This window comes from Oryzias latipes, chromosome 7 (genome assembly GCF_002234675.1).
Source record: "Oryzias latipes chromosome 7, ASM223467v1".
NCBI classification, from domain to species: Eukaryota; Metazoa; Chordata; class Actinopteri; order Beloniformes; family Adrianichthyidae; genus Oryzias; species Oryzias latipes.
In genome coordinates, this window is record NC_019865.2 from 7285724 (window position 1) to 7300513 (window position 14790).

At 38.2% G+C, this 14790-nt stretch overlaps 1 protein-coding gene across 28 annotated transcripts in view; it reads right to left on the reverse strand.

The window, feature by feature from the left end:
* The window catches only part of cacna1d (calcium voltage-gated channel subunit alpha1 D), an 86743-nt gene extending 72960 nt beyond the window's left edge, over nucleotides 1-13783 (reverse strand). For 13 of the 28 annotated variants that reach the window (XM_023956450.1, XM_023956447.1, XM_023956468.1 and 10 more), the window contains exons 1-3: nucleotides 13594-13782; nucleotides 11160-11628; nucleotides 8882-8987 (exon numbers count right to left, since the gene is read on the reverse strand). In XM_023956450.1, coding sequence (XP_023812218.1) covers nucleotides 8882-8987; nucleotides 11160-11628; nucleotides 13594-13627 — 609 coding nt within the window. In that variant the 5' untranslated portion in view covers nucleotides 13628-13782. Of the gene's footprint in view, nucleotides 1-8881; nucleotides 8988-11159; nucleotides 11629-12872; nucleotides 13105-13593 lie in introns of those variants that run through there. The other 15 variants (XM_023956466.1, XM_023956462.1, XM_023956463.1 and 12 more) reach the window with 4 other exon arrangements.
* Nucleotides 13784-14790: the final 1007 nt, after the last annotated feature.

The window sequence follows — 14790 nt, forward strand, 5'->3', positions numbered from 1 at the left end:
AGGAGCACTTCGTCCCCGTTGCGCCGGTGGACGGAGCAAATCGTTTCTGTGCAAAGCAATCGGACTTAATACTGTACGTTTTGTGTATGAGGGGCGGATGCGTTGTTACGTGTGGGAGCCATCAGACTGCCATCGGCCCCGCAGCTCAATCAGCAGGAGAAGATGTCTCCAGCTCACACGGAGGCTGTGAGTTTTTCAAAGCAAAATTCCGCTTTTACGGTTTCCTTAGAAACCGTAAATGGAGTGTACATTCACTCCATGCGCTGTTCTCTCCGTCACGCAGCAAACCGGCTTTTCCAAACCCGTTGGTGACGGTGGACTTTTTTACGCTGCTTTTAACGATTGCTTTTAACTTGAAAGCTTCATCATAATGTAGCGGCGATCACGTGCACGTTGGGTCTAATGGCCCCAAAGGATTCTGGGATGCGGCCGGGCATGCGTGTTTCGTTTTGTTGAACCATGACTGAAGTGTCTAAGACCTGAAGTCAAGTCCATGCTGTTTGGCTGCCAAGAGGTGTGTTGAAAAAAATGCCTCGTGCTTGGTGTTAGAGAATTCAAACTATTCACTGAGTTCTAAAATACGTACATGGCGGCCGCCAATTAAATCCATAAAATAGCCGCGTCACTGAAAAAGCCGCAGGGCTGTAAGCGCAGGAAAAAAGTAGCGGCTTGTAGTCCGGAAATTACGGTAAATATAAATACAAGTAAAAGACCACTGGAAATGCTTTCAAAATAGATGATTGGAGTGGGACTTCAAGCAATGGTGTGATTCCATTGCAGGTTTCACCCTTTATGCCTGAATTTATTTTGAATGGGATAAAAAATATTCTTCAATGTTTTTCTGTTCAAGGTGATGCTAAACTAAGTGAAGTCCTGAGTCTGGATTATATGAAACGCTGCAAATTACCAACATACAACATGAAGGGGTTAAGGGTCAAAACCAAACAAAGTCAACAAAAAGGCTATTTTTACATCTTTGGTATTAGAAATTATACTTTTTTCAAAGTATAATCTAAATTAAACTTTGAAAAAATATACTTTTTTCCCCCAAAAAAATATTCCTAAAAAGCCTAAAATGTTTTTTTGAATACATTTAACATAAATAATAAAATAATTGAAAAATAAATAATAATAAAAACATTTGTGTGACGTTATGAACCAATTGCTGCAATAGGAATGGTGCTCTTCCAGAAATGGTTTCCTCAAACACAAATGGTCTTACAAGATGATAAAGTGTTTTTCTTTTTTTTTTTAAAGGTCAGTATATGGTCTAACAAACAACAAAAAAACATCTGGTAATATCACACATATGCATTCATATATGACAACTACATAATGGATTGATTATAACTTCTTTATTATAAAATTTTGGACAGTAGTGACCGAAAACTTAGGTAATGCAAATTTGTTTTTACTAAGGAAAAGTTCTCAAATCATCGAAATGACATTTTTTCTGGTTATGCCGTTTAGTGTCAATATTGGACCCTTTTCTGGTTATTGAAGTCTGCAGTTGTGGGAATCTATTTTTATGATCAAAACAGAAAACCATCTAAACTCATGTAGATGGTTTTTGGTGACGTTATGGTGTTATTGTCCTATCAATGCCTACAACCCCTATAAGAAGGCTTATCAAATGAAATCAAGAAGCTTTTTTTAACTCTGGAAAAACTACATTTTTAACAGATAGTAATAAAACAGTAGGGGGAAATTTTATATTTTCGTTTCTGTTTTGATTATGTGCATTAATGTTGTATAGATAGGGTAAAACGTTACTGACCAGAAAACCACACAAGGCAGTAGAATCATGTCTTAGCTGTTGCTACTAGGGCTGTGAGGATAACCGCATCACCACGGTGATGACTCATCACCACACGTCACCACACGGTCCTATTCTTTTTTGTTATTGAAAGTTCTGCATATGATGTGTGATTTGATTTATAATAAACACATTCATCTTTGCTAATAATTTACATTTTCTGCGAGTCCTGTGTTCAAACTTCAAGGGCTTCTGGGGGAATTTCCATTGTGTTCATGGGGGGGGGGGGGGGGGGGGGAAGAGTCCCGACACCGCGACTCTTGCTGCTTCATCACCGTGGTGACCAAAAATCCCACCCCGTCACAGCTCTACTCCAGAGTGCTTTAATAAAAAAAAAAAATCAATCACCGTTCTTCTGGGGGAAACAACAATCAAACAACAAACGTGAACGCGCACCCCCAACACACTTGTGCGCGCTCTCACTCACTCTCGCGCAGCACACGCTCCTGCCTCTTTGCACACGCAGCGCGCTGACACACATACACATTCTACCACTCCTATATTGTTAGTTCATTAGTTAGATAGTTAGTTAGTTGTTACTTTTATTTGTTGATAAAGAATAGTGCGTTGTAATTATGAATTGTATTCATTTGCGACTTGGCCGCCGGGGGATTTTATGTTCGGCGGCGGTGGGGGGGTGCGGTTAACTGCAACACCACGACTCCTGCTGCTTCATCACCACGGTGATCAAAAATCCCACACCGTCACAGCTCTAGTTGCTACTATGGGACTTCTTTATTTTCTCAGTGGGCATGTTTAAAGTTCTTTTTTTGATTATCCACACAAAGTTTGAACCATTCAGCAAAGGACGCTCAGCTACTTTGCTGCCTTTTATCCCTGCACTGCAACAGTCAACCGGAATGTAGTGTCTTCCTAAATCTGATCAACTGAACACACTTGACCTCATCAGCAGCCATTGGGTTTACCAGAAAGCAGGAGGTTCTGTATTTGGATCTAAAACTGGGCCCCCTGATGGGCAGCAGCATTTAAAAAGGTTAAAGTGATGATTTAACTGCGTTAAAGTTCAGTATGAAGAGCAGAGCACAGAGTATTCTATCCCGCTGACTGCTGACAGTCACTTGATACAGTGAGCTATTCTACCACCCTCCATCCTCACTCTGCAAGCACCATTTATTTGGTGAAGACTAATCCATGGCACAGCTTAATGCCCTACAATTTTATCTCTCCCTCACACACACACACGCATGCATGCATCCATGCATGCATGCATGCATGCAGACACACACACACACACACTTTCCATCCCTTCTTGCAACCTGTAAGCCTCGTCCTCACACAATCTCCTGCACAAAATAAAGCTCGCTTAATCTCACATGATCACATAGATTCACAACAGCCGCATTTCTTTATGGAAAGCACTTCCAAGATCACCCAGTCCTGAACACAGAGTTCTTCCTAAGAGGGCAGGCTCCACTGGGACAGCATTTCTCATGTTTACAAATTCTTTCATGAAGAATGATGCCGTAAACTCAGCTCAGAAATTATGGACAAAATAAAAGTAATCAAATTGTCTTCATGATTTAATTATTATTAATAACTGGTTAAAGATGGTGCCAAGAACAGTTATCATCTGAATATTTTGGAACTTGTTAACTAAAGCTGCACTTGGAATAAAAAGTTGCAAAACAGTCAGGCAGCAGCAGGGGCGGAGCTACGGCGCAACAAAGTTTTGCCTCCCATTTTAAAAAAATCAGTATTAGTATCATTATTGACAAAGATTAAGAAATCATCAATACAACGTTTTTTAAGCATTGCAATAAGAACAAAAGCTTTTTTTTTGTAAAATCTTCAGCCCCTCAAATTATTTGCTTCATTACTGAAACTGAAATGTGTATTTTTGATCCTTTCATTTGCAATGGCCGTCTACTAAACTGTAGTCATTTTCCACTCTTCCAAAGTCTTCTGCCCCCCCCCCCCCCCAAATATAAGATGTACTAGCACCACCACTGGCCAGCATACAATAAAAGCCTTCTCCTGCAACAGTTTGGTTAGTCTTCTTATTTTTAAATTTATATTTTTTATATTTTTGGAAAACAAAATCTTTAGCTAATGTAAAAGTAACATGTCATACAAAAAAAACTACAAAATTATAATACTATTCTCTGTCATATTTTCCATGTTTAGGCAGGAATACTTTTTTTTAAATATTTTATATTTTTTTTATCTGAATAAAAGATGCTGTTTTCCCAGACAACAAGTTTCTTTGTTACAGTGTGAGCCATTCTTAAAAGCTACAGCGTTAACATAACAGAAAAAAGGTTATACAAAGCCTGCACTTGATTGTGGACCTTTCACCGTCCACTGCCTCGTCTTTGCTCCTGCTCCTATATTTGGCTGTGGATCCTGCCTCTGGGTCGTCTCGCGCCCCCAACCGTCACCAAACTCCATCTGCATGAAGCTCATCTGCTGGACTATTTAAGCATGTAGTTGTAGAGTTAGATAAGCCAATTCTTCTCTAAGAGTTCTGGTACATCGCCTGTCTGTCCTGGGGGAGGATTCCTCCTTCATGTGGACACCCCTGAGGTTTCTTCTTTGTTTTTTCTCAGAATCATTTTTTTTTTTTTAGGAGTTTTTCCTTTCAGATGAAGGTCTAAGGGCAGAGATGACCACTTTAGCTTAGTGCGTTTACTTTAGTTTAGCAAATGCCTATTAAATGCTACGATTTCATGTTTATTATACGATTACATGTATGAAGACCATTGAGGCGACTATTGTTGTAATACTGGGCTATATAAATAACATTGCATTGAATTTAAGGATGTTTTAAAACCCAAATCAAAAAAATATTTGAATATTTAGTTGAGAAAAGATAAAGCAAAAGCATGAAACAAAACTCAGGAGACAAAAATAAACCTGTTCTAGTTTATTAATCAATCATCAATGTTGATCCATCTTTTAGAGATAAATGCATTGACAAATATCAAGTTAATATCCCTGCAAACCCAATCTCCAAAAAGGTCATTTGAATTTATTAAATGAAAGAAATACTCAACACTTTGCAGATTTTTTAGAATTTAGATAAGAACAATGTCAAAGGATTTTTGTGGGGGTGGCTAAAGCATCACAATCACATTATAATCCACTTTACAGCTCCACTATTCATTTGGGCTCAGCGATCAAGAAGTTGTAGAAATAGCACCCCTTTATTTCTTTTTTTCTGATAATTCTCACTTAAAGATTTAGAAACACAATTAGAAAGGAATCAAACTGCTACAGTTTTGGAGTGTGTGGGAGTATCTTTCTGAGTGTCCAGTGAAATATTCAGAAAAAGGAAAAAAAAAAAAAAGACTGGGTGTCAGTGACTAAGTAATTCATTTTAATTCAAAAGTTTACAATTTGATTTGATTTCCGTTGCAACACGATGCAATAAACTAATTTTTGAATCACATTATCACAACAATTTTAATATGTTCTTAAAAACAGCTTTCACATTTTTTAATTTAAGATATATTTGTAGATTTTTTCTTTAATTTAAATTCTGAATTCTTAAAATATGCTTAAAAATAAAAGAAATTAGAAAAAAAAAATATTGGATTTAATGAGTCCATAATGCATTTACTAAGTGAAAATTGATTAATTTTGATTTTTTTATTTCTAAACCCAAACCTGCACTGCAAAAACCGAATCTTAAAAAAGTTTTTAAAAAAAAAATTATTTCAAGAAAAATGATCTTTTTTTGTCTTGCAAGAAAAATAATCTCATAAAGAAACTTTTTTGAAGCAAAATCTTAGTTTAAGAAAAAAATGACTGATTTTCTTTCTCAAAATAAGAATTCTTGGTATTTTCGTATCCCGTAAGCGGATCTTTTAGCTTATTCAAAAAAAGATTTTCAGGTGAGCAGCAACAGGTCAAACTACAACCTTTTGCAAACTGTAAGAAGTGCTGGTTTAATGACAAAATTTTAAAGAAGTTCTTTAAATCAGTTGTCTAAAATGTGCATTTTATCAATTGACTTCAATTGTAGTGATCACACAAGCCATTAAAGATGGATCAACACACAAAAACTTTGTATTTGGCAGAGAATTCTAATTCTCTATTTATATGGTAAATGGTGTTTAAGTATACAGCTTTTTTCCACCTTCATTAATACCCAAAGAGCTTTATAGTCCCATATCCCTGTCACACATGCACACACACATTCACACAGTATTGGTAGCAGAGCTGCCATGCAAGGCGCTGAAGCAATGTGAGGTTCAGTGCCTTGCTCAAAGACACTTCAACACATGGGCTGGCAGAGCGGGGACGAAACCTGCCACCTCCTAAGCAGAGGTCGACCGCTCTGAACCACAACCACCTCAATATGCAGAGTGTGCTGCTAACCCAAGCATCATTTAAAACACAAACAATCAAACTGTTTGCTGATTCTGAAGCCATCACCACATATTGTTTTAGTCGTTTACCACCGTTCTGCTTTTGCGCCATCTTGTTTTCTCCTCTTTGCAGATCTATTATATGCAGGAAAATCTGTGACTAATGTGACAACTGCTTCACTGCAGGTCTGCTGTGCTGACTGTTCATCTGAATTCAGAGGGTTTAAACACAGATTTAAATCATGTTTGAGTAAATAGACATTAGAAATGCAAGTTGCAGTATCCTAAAAAAAAAAAGAACACCCCCTGGTTCTTACTTTGCAGATGACAGACCACAGACACAATTTTTAAAAATCCTCACACCTACTGTACTGTACATTGTGTGGTGAACGATGAGGGAAGACTTGGACAGTGTGAACAATCCCCATCTGTTGGTGGAACATGCTGCTTTCCTGTGTTCTTTTCCCACTCGCTGAAACAAGCCCTTTTCCAGATCACAGAAAATCCTCTGAGGACACTGCAGGTTTGCAGAATTAAGCGACAAACCAGCATTTTTGCACTTTTTTTTAACAACACAATCAGTTCACTATGAACTGCTGTTGTTGAGTAGCAACACAAAGCTGATGTTTGGTGGAACAAACACACTTCCCCCCCTCTGAACTGCTGAATGGTCACTCCTCCGCTCAGTCCCTCAGCTGTACCTGAAGGTGGCGAGGATGCAGCGAAAGAGATCAGAGGGAAAAAGAATTGTGGAATTTGTTGCCACTAAAATTCCGACAATTGTCATAACAAAAAAGGCACCAGTTTCCCCTGACCTTGTGCACAGCAATCATGTTACTCTTATTTCAGTTTTATTCAATTTATTCCCAATTTAATCTGCTTTATTTCCTTTGGTTGCATTTTATTAAATGTCTTATCTTTTTTTTGTCATTTTCAGAACTTTAAATAGTTGCTGTTTGTACAGCATCAGATGAGATAAACATTTTATCCACATTTTAAGCTTTTACCTGAAGGAAAATTTGAAGGCTTGTAATATTTGTAATTAATATCGAAGCTGACAGTACTATCATTTTTCGAACAGATGTTGCATTTGTAAGATTTTTCATTTAAAATATATCTTTTCTTTTTAGGAAGAGTTTAGAAGATAATGATCTTAATGTTTCATTTATCATTCTTGTTCATATGAATTTGATTAGCCTTTTTTCTTTAAAGTTTAAATAGTGCCCTCTCTCTTTAGACATGCATCAGAGTGAAGTGAATGAGTCTTCAAACTGTTACAGTGCAGTGTGTTGCCAAATCAATTCACATGCATGTGTCAAATCACAAAATAATGTACAAGTAAACAAAACAGGGTACTTGAATTGATAGGAAATTCATTAAAGCCATTGGCTTGTGTGGTATGACAGTGAAATTCAAACTAAATATTTCTAAATCATAACAAGATGTCCAATACTGTCACTTAACTTATTTTTAGGTTCACAACTAAATCATTGTCTCGATTCAAGGCCTTCCAACATGAAAACAAAATCTAAAAGGGGAACCATGTGTAAACAGTATGGCTGAACTTGCACAGGTCATTTATTACTCAGTTTGTCTGGCAGGTAAAAAAAACACCAAAGAAATTAGTAATCAAAATATCAACCAAATACTAGTATGTTCAACTCACTTTAGTATATATTCATGTAGAAATATAATCAAAATTCTTCAAACAAACAACCACTCATAGGCAGCAAATTTGTCATCTTTAACCAAACAGTCAATTATTTTAGAATGCTGTAACATCTAATCTCAATTATTTTATAAAAAGGTAAACTAATGATTAATGCTTTGTTTAAGTTGTTTACTGCAGTTTTCTTCGTAATTGCATGGGCGATTAAACATGCCTGCCGAGTTGTCGCCTCTGTTAACAGCTGTAACACGCGGGTGGATAACCTGCTCGCTGAGTGCAGGTGTGTGTGCGTAAGAAAGGGTTGCAGTCACACACCAGAAATAGTGTGTGCCAACAGAACAATGAAACCTGACACATCAATCCAAATATTGCCGGGAAAGTCCTGTGACGAGACTCGCATATCCAGCTAATCACTGTGCAAAAGAGGGCAGCCTTTAAATCCCGCTGGGGAGGCAGACTGCCAGCAGAACCAAATGTCGGCTTCACAAAACAAAAAAAGGACTTCTGCTCTTTAGCTGGCATCATCACAAAACCTTACAGCCAACGCATTTCTGTTCAATCAGGATGATAGGAAAATCCAAATTGTGGCAAATGGAAAAATATTTCAGGAATTAGAGAAAAAACAATTATTCAAATAACACAATATTTCAAGCCAAACGTACTAAGACTTAAGCCAAGAGAAAAAAAAACTGTTCATCATGAATCTAGCTCTTCAGATTATATTAAAGTTCAACTCCTCCAATAATACACCTAATTAAATCTCTCTAAATATTAGTTTCCCTAAAAGGTTTGACATCTTTTTAAATGAAATGCAAATACAATTAAAAAGTTGTCATGTGATCATGTTTCAACACAAAATCTATAATATGCTGGAGTGTCCAGTCCCCCAAGTTATAACAGCATATTTGAATTGCAATGGTTTAAAAGAACTTCTAAAATAAAATCTCTAAAAAAAAAAACATAAAGATGTGATTTTTATGATGCACACAGGCGCCGAACAAAAAATATGCCATAAAGGACGTTGAGGTTGCAAAGCATGCTACAGTCCATGCATGATGTACTCACCAGTTCCTGGTTGGTGGAGTTGGAGTCATCTCCAGGGAAGGGGATGTAGATGGCTAAGGCCACACAGTTGGCAAAAATAGACAGCAGTATAAAGATATCAAACGGTCTGAATGGAGACTGTTAAGAAATACAAAGGCTGTGATTGGGAACATAAAGAAGTATCAGTGACACTGTAGTCATAAAGATAAAGAATTACTCCTGTTGTTTTTTTTTTTAAAGAAACTGAAAAATCAAGAAATTTATGATACAATTATTTTAAAATGGGGTAAATTTGTTTAAAACGACATGTTACAGTGGGGCAAAAACGTATTTAGTCAGCCACCACTTGTGAAAGTTCTCCCACTTAAAAAGAAGAGAGAGGCCTGTAATTTTCATCATACTTCTACTATGAGAGACAAAAAGAGAAAATAAATCCAGAAAATCACATTGTCTGATTTTTTAAAGAATTTCTTTGTAAATTGTGGTGGAAAATAAGTATTTGGTCAATAACAAGAGTTCAACTAAATAATTTGTTATATATCCTTGGTTTGCAATGACATCAGTCAAACTTTATCAGTAGGTCATCACAAGGTTTTCACAAAATGTTGCTGGTATTTTGGCCCATTCATCCATGCAGATCTCCTCTTAAGCAGTGATGTTTTGGGGCTTTTGCTGGGCTAACACAGACTTTAAACTCCCTTCAAAGATTTTCTATGGGGTTCAGATTAGGAGACTAGCTAGGCCAATCCAGGACCTTGAAATGCTTCTTATGACGCCACTCCTTCGTAACCCTTGCAGTGTTTTTGGAATCAGTGTCATGCTGATTTACCCAGCCATGTTCCATCTTCAATGCCCCTGATTATATATGGAGGTTTTCATTCAAAATCTGCCCCATTCATTCTTTTCTTTACATGGATCAGTAGTCCTGGTCCCTTTGCTAAAAAAACAGCCCCAAAGCATGATGTTTCCCCCACCGTGCTTTACTGTAGGTCTTCTTTGCATGGAACTCTGCATTCTTTCTCCTCCGAACAGATAGAGTGGAGTTCTTACCAAAAGGTTCTATTTTGGTTTCATCTGACCATAGGACGTTCTCCCAATCCTCTTCTAAATCATCCAAATGCTCCAAATGCCCAGTCTGGTGCAGGTCAACAATTTTGTTTCTGGTGTCCTTAGACGGCTCTTTGGTCTTGCCCAAAGTGGATTTTGGAGTGAGACTGTTTGAGCTTATGGACAGGTGTTTTTTATGTAGATACTGAGTTCAAACAGGTGCCATTAATACAGGTAGCGAGTGGACAACAGAGGATCCACTCACAGAAGTTTCAGGTCTGTGAGAGCCAGAAATCTAGCTTGTTCGTAGGTGACCAAAATCTTATTTTCCATCATAATTTGCAAATAAATTCTTTAAAAATCAAACCGTGTGATTTTCTGGATTTCTTTCTTCATTTTTTCTCTCATAGCTGAGGTACACTTATGATGAAAATTACAGCCCTCTCTTATCTTTTGAAGTGGGAAAAATTGCACAATTGGCGGCTGACAAAATACTTACACTCTGCTGTTTTCTTTATTGATCCATTTCAAGGAAAATCATGTTTTTTTTAACATGTTTTTGTAGCATTTTTCTCATGATTGGGTGGACTTGTTCCACACCAACAGTCCTGCCCAAACCTCAGGGGCAAATTTCTGATGAATTACTGGTGCTCTGCAGAACCTATGTCCTAGAAATTCCTTTTATTTAGTTTTTGTCTAAAAACAGCATAATAGTAACTAAAAGAATATTGGGAAAACGTATACAGTATTTAATAGTTAAATAAATGATCGGAGTGGGACTTCAATGACTTGTAATGGGCTTCACCCTAAAGGATTGCATCCTGAGTGGAAAAAAAACTTTAACTTTGATGTACAGAATGTCAACATTATTCCATTATAGTCAAAAACCCAAAATTAGAGGGTCTTCATTTTTAGATTTTTATTTTACTTCTAAAAAGAAATGCAGAGTTACTGCCACTCAAAAAAAGGAATCTGAAGGGTGTACTCTTAAATTCCTTTTGGAAAGGGGATGTGCTGCAAGGTGAACAACAAACTTGCTGAAAAACAACTGCATATCTTTTAAAAATGAGAACATTTGTAAAAAAGAAATTATTACCTGGAAAATGTATCCTGATTTGATGCTCAGAAAGACTTTTAAAAGGTTTATAAACTCAGTCTTCCAATATCTGCACACAGAAGAATCCAGTCACACAACCATTCAGTCATAATCCATCCCTCCCACAGGAGGTTCCATCTCTAGAGTTAAGGATACTTCCACTCCACCAGGCTGATGCAGGCCCTGCGAATTGGGTTGTTGAGTGTGAGGCAGAACAGGGCTCTTGGTGGCCTGCTGTTGGTTGATCCTCCTTGTTTTTTGCTTTTGGCATACTGCTGCCTTTTCCTTTGTGCCAGTGATCCCGCAGGAGGAGGTCCACTGGGGCAAACCGAGGGCCGTGAACTTATCTCGGGCTTCTCCACATCTTCCTGTGCTTGTCGAGCAGCAGTAATGGCAGCATGCCACGCAAGAACCGGGCTAACAGCGGAACCAGCACCTCCTGGGCCTTGACAACTACTGTTGGCCCCAAGGAGGCCATGAGCGGACCCGACGGGCTTGCCAGTGCTCACCGGGGGTTGAAGGGGCTCTGGAGACGGAAGCTGCTGCAGATGGGTGTGGCTTTCTGACCAGAGAGCTGAGGAGTCCGTGGAGGCAGTGGTCCGATTGTTGTTGGCATGTTGTGCCCCTGAAGAGTAAGAAAAAAATGAAATGCTGTGACTGGAAGATCAATTAAAGAAACTCAATTTCAAAAACCAGAGACTGCTTCATATTGTGGCTTTATACTCTTAACAGGAGTTCTATGGGTTCATCCACGCAACATCTCCCAATCTGATCTATTTATTTATTTGTAAAGTGTAGCAGAAACGGGGCAATTTTTACCACAATTTCATTAAGTTCTAAGTTATGTAACAGTAAATGAACAAATATGGAAGAATTTTGAAAAATAAAGTGTTTAATGCCTTTTAAAGTTAATAATACTGCATTTAGCAAAAATAACAGCTGTTTGAACAACGTTACTTCATTACTATATGGATATGAGCAGAAGTAGAGCTCTGTTAATGCCGACCCAGATGCTTAATTTCTGGAAATATCTAAGCTAAAGCCAACATATTTTTGGATGGAAATAGAGATTACATTTCCTTAAAGAAAACATTGCAGAGTTTAACGTTCTCCAACTAAAAAGGGACATAAATGGTAAGACCAGACAGGATTTTTACTTTTCACATTAAAAGTGATGTCTTCTTGAATCATTCCCTGAGAATAGCAGCATGAGTCTAATGAGAAATCCGAAACAGGTTGACAGAAAAAGTGTAGAAAGCATGGTTCAGCAGGACAGTACGAGGGAAAGAGTGAGGGCACCCTTCATGGCCGAGGGAGATAGTCATTAAAATCAATGCAGACCATGAGGGGGAAAGACAGTGCCCTTGACACAGACACTGCAACTGCACAGCATTACAGCCTCCTGCCCAGCATCAGTCCATCAACACCAGCTCTCCTTAACTGTCACCCCTTAGGGAGCTTTCCTTGACATTGTTTATTTTTTAATAAGTTTGGACTACTTAAAAGCAAAACAAAAACTACTTTAAAAACTTTTTCCAAAGAAAATCTGAATATTTTCTGACTTTATTAAGCATAAATTACAAAAAAACATCACGAAAACCTGCCCCATGCTGAAAAACACAATATTACAACAAACACTTTTTCTAGAAACCAATTCGCTTCCCTAGTGATTTAATAGCTGAACTGCCAAAAAAAAACATTTAAAAGAAGAACAATGAAGATAAACCATTTGCGAAAAGGGGAAAAATTAGAAGCTGTTCAGAGAAAAGGCGCACAGATTAAGCAGATATCAAGAATAAACCAAACGAGCGCTCCTCTCGCCCCCTCAGCGCTCCAACTCTCCTCTGCCCGCGCGCGCACGGCGTTTACCTTCAGACTGTTCTGCTTCTTGCATCCTCGAATCCACATCGAAAAGATCCGTTTTAAATCCAACTCATCGTTGGAAGAAAACACCCGACGACGCAAAAGTGAGCGGAGGCGCTAGCCTGAACGATGACATGTTTTCTGAGCGCAGAACCTGACAGGAGCGCCGAACATTTTCGCCACATCCGGGTGCCTGGCCGCAGATCCGCGGCGTGTGCGACAGGACGCGCTCACACACAGCGCCCGTCAGCCCACTGCTGTCAGTTACTGCGCTGTGGCGGAGCAATGCAGCCATAATCTCCACGGGCGGCATTATTCTGGCATCACTCTTAATGTCAACGCACTTGTTGCTGAGGAGCAACCCTCATTCCTGTCGCAAACCTATTGTTATGTTGTACACATTCAGAATATTTTAAGTAAGTACAAAATAAATTTAAATTCTCAGAAATAATCCAAGAAAATATGTTAGGGGTTGTAGGTTAACCGTTGTGTAACAGTAGCCTCCTAACAGGGTTTGTCCACAATTTACGCATTTTATTAAAAGGAATTATATTTACTCAAAGTTTTCAGCAGAATTTAGTTTTCTCCCATATTAAGCCAAACAATGAATAAAACCAAACCGCTCTTTGGAACAAGTTATCCTAGCCTTTGCTTCTTCTTGTTGGTCATTGTCATATGATGATAAATGAATTACCAACGCCATAAAGCAACAAATCTCAGGACTTACCCCTGAGGGGTCTTCCCCTTATAATCAACGGCATTCAGTCACCCAGCTCCTCTCTGAAGCCTCATAGCGCCGTTTTCTGGGCCAACTCTCCAACAGGGGGAGAGGTAATGAGTTGTTTCAAGCTCTACGGGAAGGTTACCAGTGATTGGATTACCTATGCCTGGATGCAGGATGAAACTACTTCATGGTAGAGCGTAATCCCTCAACAATAATCCCTGCACCAGTGTTCTATTAAGCAGGTAGCAACAACACTGTACCAAAACAATGATCCATCTCAACCCTAAAAGGCCATGACAGACCCATAACAAGCAAGAGGGTACACACATAAATAGCCGGGCTAAAACTACAGATTGAAGCAAAGTCCAAAATTCTTCTGCCTCCTAACAACAATGTTTTACTTTTATTTAACCCATTATTTCACAGCCATTCCTTAATGCTTTAGTGTGTAGGGTCAGCATTAAAACTCCCCCCCCTCATTTTTCATTTTTAAGTGTAATCGATTGGCTTCTACTAGACAAAATCTCTAAACTTTTGTTATAGTTAAACATTTGTTTTATTTTTTGCTTTCACTGTATTGAATAAACCTATCTTAAAAAGGAAGGAAATTTGTGTTTGATAAAAAAAAAAAACTTCTGTTGTAATATTTTTCTAATCCTCTTTATTTCTAGATAACTTTTTTACAGTCAGCTTCTAATTCAAAGGGTTTTTGAGGAGCCTCACAATCTCAGACCACTCATCAATGCATCACAAAAACATCAGAAATATATCTTACACTCTTGGAAAGTTTGTAAATTCCCAATGTGGTATGTTCCACATTTGAAAAGAACATGCTTTTTTGAAGCATATAGATTTAATCATTTCTTTTTCTTTGTAGCATTTTTGGGGGGGGGGTTGGCAATCAACTATTTAATCTTTTCAAAATTTGCTAAAACCTTTCTGGTGAGGCCAAATAGCTTTAATTAGCCTACTAGTCACTCATTGACTCAGGTGCTTCCAATGAGGTTCCTGATTGGGAGCACCTGAACGCATCCACCCTGCTACAGTGGTCCTTAGCTGTACAGTGCCTGAGCAGTTTAGGTCAACTTTGAGGTAAAGTTCTCAAAAACCAAACATTACATTGAGTGAAAGAATAGAATGGCCTGCATAGTTCTGACTTCAACCTCACTGAGCACTTGTGAGTTTAGCTTGACTGTTCAA